Source organism: Calidris pugnax, unplaced genomic scaffold (genome assembly GCF_001431845.1).
Source record: "Calidris pugnax isolate Ruff unplaced genomic scaffold, ASM143184v1 scaffold42, whole genome shotgun sequence".
NCBI classification, from domain to species: Eukaryota; Metazoa; Chordata; class Aves; order Charadriiformes; family Scolopacidae; genus Calidris; species Calidris pugnax.
The window spans coordinates 4,217,509-4,223,508 of record NW_015090920.1 but is presented as its reverse complement, the minus strand read 5'-3'; the positions used below and the strand labels follow the sequence as shown (position 1 = coordinate 4,223,508).

The 6,000-nt window shown below is 40.9% G+C and overlaps 1 protein-coding gene across 1 annotated transcript in view; it reads right to left on the bottom strand.

Annotated features, from left to right (window-relative positions):
- Window positions 1–6,000, bottom strand: part of TTC29 (tetratricopeptide repeat domain 29) — a 92,618-nt gene that overhangs the window by 4,573 nt on the left and 82,045 nt on the right. Inside the window, exon 9 of the mRNA XM_014949811.1 lies at window positions 1,726–1,849. Coding sequence (XP_014805297.1) covers window positions 1,726–1,849 — 124 coding nt within the window. The remainder of the gene's footprint in view (window positions 1–1,725; window positions 1,850–6,000) is intronic.

The window sequence follows — 6,000 nt, the reverse complement described above, 5'->3', positions numbered from 1 at the left end:
TTTATGGGCCTGAAGGAAAGGAATGCTTGTCTTTTCAGGGGCAGTGTTCTTAAGTTGAGTTCAGTTTCATGTTACTGGTCCTGTTCTGTTGACTGAATTTGCATTGCTGTACTTTAAAAGATTTGTAGAAAGACTGACTGTAGTGGTTAAAAAAAAAAAAAGGGGGGGGGGGGCATTTGGGGGTAGTGTAAGTAAAAAGGGGCAAGTATCCTATTCAACACATTACACATAGAAAATAAATCCTGACAAAAAACAGGCAACAGAAGATAGAAAGGGTGATTTAGAAAGGATATTTCTATTGTTTCTTTGTCCACAGTGAAAGCATTTCCTAATTTCCACATTGTCCAGTCTGCAGAATGAATTCTTTTCATTACTTATAGTATCTAAAGAATTTCATGTAGCATTCCAGCTCTAAAATAGGTGTTAATGGGCTCGGCATGAATCTCTCACTTCTGTGCTAATGCTTTTAACTCTTCTGCTTTCAAAAACCAAGCACTACTGCAGTGCAAGTGCTGCATCTCCAGATGTGATAAGGGACAGCCAACAGAACTGCTGCCTTTGCAGGGTCCACCCCAGAGGTACAACTGAGAGACTGGCACATCGGTCAGAAAGAAGTATCTCAAAAGACCTTAGAAACTACGACAAAGGGAGTTTCTTAATTAACTCTAGCTTAATATTGTCTGTCACTGCCTATCTGTTGAATTCAAGGCCAATTCATTCAATGATTCAGGCCAAATCAAAGCCATCAGGCTGGATGAAGGCATATAGAAGAGAAAGCCCTTCCACTAACAACACAGACCTTTGCCAAACTATTTGCTACTAGCATTCATTTCATAAATTTAGCTGAGAGGACGTAGCGAAGAAATCAAGCTAAGATTAAAAACTGCTTATTAATACACAATGTAGCACACATTCATTTTAAAAAAGGTAAAATTTCAATGTGTAGCACAATAAAATTTCATTTGTTAACTGATTAATCTCTATGGGCGTACATGGCCCCAATGGTGATTTGGATGCAGATTTTTCACAACACTGAAAGTTTGTCATGATCTGAATTCAGAGTCATTATTCACCGATTCTAGAATAAAACCCTATGTGTTAAATAGAATCATAGAATCATAGAATTTCCCAGGCCAGAAGGGACCTCCAAAGGTCATCTAGTCCGACCCCCCCGCAGTCAGCAGGGACACCCCCAACTAGACCAGGTTGCCCAGGGCCTCGTCGAGCCTCTCCTTGAATATCTCCAGGGAAGGGGCCTCAACCACCTCCCTGGGCAACCTGTTCCAGTGCTCTACCACCCTCACAGTGAAGAACCCTCTCCTCATCTCCAGTCTAAATCTGTTCCCCTCCAGCTTGAAGCCATTTCCCCTCGTCCTGTCACTGCAGACCTTTCTAAACAGGCTCTCCCCAGCCTTCCTGTAGGCTCCCTTCAGGTACTGGAAGGCTGCTATTAGGTCTCCCCAGAGCCTCCTCTTCTTCAGGCTGAACAACCCCAACTCCCTCAGCCTGTCCTCGTAGGCTGAGGGACTTTACTCTGTAAAATTTTCACCTTTCTCAATAACTTAAGGCTTGTTTTAATTAGTCACACAGTATTTTCTCCTTTGCTAACTCTTGTAAGATACAACACCTGGATCAAATTCTTCTGGGTCACCTCATATACAAAACCAGATTTTTACCATGAATCAAATGCAATTGTTTGACATCATTACTACAGCCAGTACTTACTCTTTCATTGTAAATATTCCCAAGTAACACACATGCATCCACCAGGCTTTGGCTTAGATGGGCGTTCTCAGCAGTCTTCATAAACTCTCCCAAGTACTCAGTAGTTTCAGCTGCTTTTCCCTGACTGAAGCAAAAGACAGGGACAAAATTAAATATTCACTCAGATGGCTTCTCAAAACGCTGAAGATCTATCCCCCTGTTCTGAACTAACTTCACTGTGTGGTGACTCATCCATGACTGGACTTTATTTCCAAGGTGGTTGTCTAGGTACTACCTGTGGACTCGTCCACAGAACCTCTGAGGGCAGAACTGGATGCTTTGAGTGAAATAAAACAAGATTCTTCTTCAGAATATTGTGCCATATTCTAAGGCCAAGAAAGAAAATGCAGATGATGATTTTTAAAGGGTTTTGGAGTGGAGTTTCGATTTTTTAAATATTCTTTTCTGCTGAGCAGCTGATAACATTTTCACATCCTGACAAAATAGGGGAAAATGTTAAGAAGGCTAGTTTTTCAGCAAGACTTTTTTGTTCTCCTGGCATTCAGAGCTGCCATTTCATGCTCTAGAACCCTGGTGGTGCAGCAGCAGCTCCATAATGTCCCTGCCTCTTAGCTCTGGGGATGACAGCCTTTCCCTGAGTGTAATGCTGCACTTTGACTGGGAGGATCAAAGGTTGCTGGAGTCACACAAGCAAACCTATAAACAGTGGATTGCAGGTGTCACCCCCAAATCCCAGTGTGATCAGAGCAACCTGAGGTCACAGCTGCGTCTAAGCTGAAAATTGGCTAACGTACGTTGACAATAACATTTGCAGATTTCCTTTTTTTTTAATAAAGCTGGTCATATTAACAATATAAGATCTCTGCAGTATGATTACAAGATATAAGATAGACATCTGGGTTTGCCTGTGAGTAAGGCACTGTGCTCTTTTTCCCTTTAAGGCTGAAGTGTTACTGCAGCTGACCTCAATATTAGCCATGAACTTGAGTCACTAATGTAGGAGTGTAGCATGCTAAATGTCAAGCCACCAAGCAATCCAGTCTTAATTAAGAAACTCACAGAAATAGACATTCCTGTAAGTGATAAAGAATTTTGATTTATTTTCTCACCATTTTAAAACACCTTCAAGTTATATTCCTATAGCAAAGAGCTGACTGGGATTTATTTACATCACGGTTTTTAATATAAACTATATTAGGGATATGTGCTTTCAAAATCTGGCAGAAGTCTGCAATTCCCTGTCTTATGATATCAGTGTAATTATACCAGGGTAGTGCCTGCCACAGAACAGGAAACACAGCAAAGCACAGCTGCAAATTTACAATATTGCAGTGATTATCTGTATGTGACCAAGATGAGCTAGATTGCTACAAAAGAATGGTAAACCACTGCAAACTAACAAGCTCAAAACACGCTCCTGTAAAGCTTACTTGTCAGTAAGCAGAGTTGGATTTACTGAAGTTTACTAATTTCAGTATTTTAGTATCATGAGAATATTAAATATACTGCACTGTAAACATTGGCCAAATGTCAAAAGGCTTCTAAATTTTAGAAACAGAAATACATTTTTTTAAACCTATTTTTTTTTTCTAAGAAGAGAAAATAAAATGTTTCCCCACAGAAATACAGCATATGATTTATATAAGTTAAAGGACAAGGTTAAAGTGTTAGACAAATATTAATTCCAGTTTTTCTAGTTTTCTATATGCAGTGCACAGGTGCAACTTGAAGAGCATATTATATGGTATAATCATTAAATCCATTCAACCAGACCTTTGAGAGTTAAAAACATATATTCTGAGGAAAAGGACTCCTCGGTCCAAGGAATGAGAATGAAACAGTGCAGAATATTTGTGTATCAAGGTGATTCCAGTTTCCAATTGGGAAAACAGGACTGTTAACACCCACATCCCCTGACAACTGTCCAATTATGTATATCACACTTGGCCTACTGTTTGCAGTAGAAGTAATCAATAAAGGATGTGGTTGAGTGAACATAGATTTTGGTTGAACCAATGCATGAAAACTTAATCATTTACTCAGAGTGGAGAAATCAAATAGAGCAGAGATGAAACAGCCACTAAGGGGTTTGTTGATTGTGCCACCAAGTTTGTGGGCTAGAGGCTAAAAGTAATAAAGCAAATGGAATCAGTGACAGGAGAAAATGTAAAAAGGTTTTCTTAATTTCATGAATTAATAGAAATGTTTTGATGTATTTTTGGCCATTTTTTATATTCCTCATAAAAACCTATGCTCCATGTATAGAAAATGTGAAAATTGCTAGGGCATATAACCTCTTTCAAGCAAACAGAAATCAATTTGATACATATCAGAAAGATGTTTCTCACTGTTAGAACTTCACTTATGCCAACTAGCAATTGGTGGGTACGGCTTAACCATTTTTCAAAGGAAGTACTTTTAAAAGCGCTGCAGCTTGAGATATTTAAAGTATGATAGAAGGATTACCAAAACACTTTATCCTGGACAAGACCCCATAACATGATAAACAGGTCTTTCCTACTCAAAGGGCTAATATTTTATAGTTCCTTCAAAAATCTACATGTTATTTTATACAGCCATTTACTTTCTATCTCCTTAGACATCACCTTCCTAAATGCATAAAATGTAATTTCCTAAAGATATAGTCATTCATGATCCCACAGAACAGTTATGATGACTTCAGCAGAAGAGATTACATATCTAGAGCAACTCATTTTCCAGTTTCATGCTAAAATGCCCTATGAGATTTTTACCCCTATTAGACTTTTATGAAAATATGCACCTTTTATAGGATTGCTCATGTGATTGAATTGGATGTATAAATCATGTGTCCACAAGAAGTCATTACCATGGTGGACACTGGCAGAATAAGTCAAAAACATGATGCTATTATGTCAGATTTTTCCCTGGAAAATGACATGCCTAAATGCACATGATAGAGAATTTCAGTTTCCCATGGTTTGTGGAAACATCTGCAACAGAGATTTCACAGGGACAGGTATCCTGGGAAGAAATCAGGGGTGCTGACCGGTTGTGTAGGGATGGGGTCAGGAAGGCCAAGGTGTGGCTGGAGCTGAACCTGGCAAGGGATGCAAGGGATAACAAGAAGGGCTTCTACAGATATGTCAACAAGAAAAGGAAAGCCAAAGAAAGCATATTCCCCCCTGATGAACACAACTCGCAAACTGCTGACAACGGATAAGGAGAAGGCTGAGGTACTCAACAACATTTTTGCCTCAGTCTTCACTGGCAACCTCTCTTCCCACACCTCTCAAGCAGATGGATGGCAAGACAGCATCTAGGGGAGCAAAGCCAGTTCCACTATAAGAGAAAGTCAGGTTCGTGACCACCTGAGGAACCTGAACATACATAAGTCTATGGAACCTGCGGAGATCCCTCGCAGAGTCCTGAGGGAATTGGCTGATGTAGTTGCCAAGCCACTCTCCATGATACTTGAAAAGTCATGGCAGTCAGGTAAAGTCCCTGGTGACTGGAAAAAGGGAAACATTGCATCCATTTTTCAAAAGGGTAGAAAGGAGGACACTGGGAACTACTGACCTGTTAGCCTCACCTCTGTGCCTGGAAAAATCATGCAATAGATCCTCCTAGAAGCTATGCTAAGGCACAGGAAGGACAGGGAGATCATTCACCGCAGCCAGCATGGCTTCACCAAGGGCAAGTCATGGCTGACCAACCTAGTGGCCTTTTATGGTGGAGTGAATACATCAGTGGACAAGGGAAGAGCTATGGATGTCATCTATCTGGACTTCTGTAAGGCCTCTGACATGGCCCTCCACAACATCCTTCTCTCTAATTTGGAGAGATATGGATTTGATGGTTGGTCTCTTTGGTAGATGAGGAATTGGTTGGATGATCACATCCAGAGGGTAGTGGTCAATGTCTTGATGTCCATATGGAGACTGGCAACAAGTCAGGTCCCTCAGGGGGCCGTACTGGGTCCAGTACTATTTAAAATCTTCATCAATGACATAGTGGGATCAAGTGCAACCCTCAGCAAGTTTGTAGACAACATCAAGCTCAGTAGTAGAGTTCACATGCCTGAGGGGATGCACCTGGACAAGCTTGAGAAGTAGGCCCATGTGAACCTCATGAGGCTCAATGAGGCCAAGTGCAGGGTCCTGCACGTGTGTTGGGGCAACCTCTGGTATCAATACAAGCTGGGCTGAAGCACCTCTCCTGTGAGGACAGGCTGAGAGAGCTGGGATTGTTCAGCCTGGAGAAGAGAAGGCAGCCTTTTAGTACTTAAATGTGTCT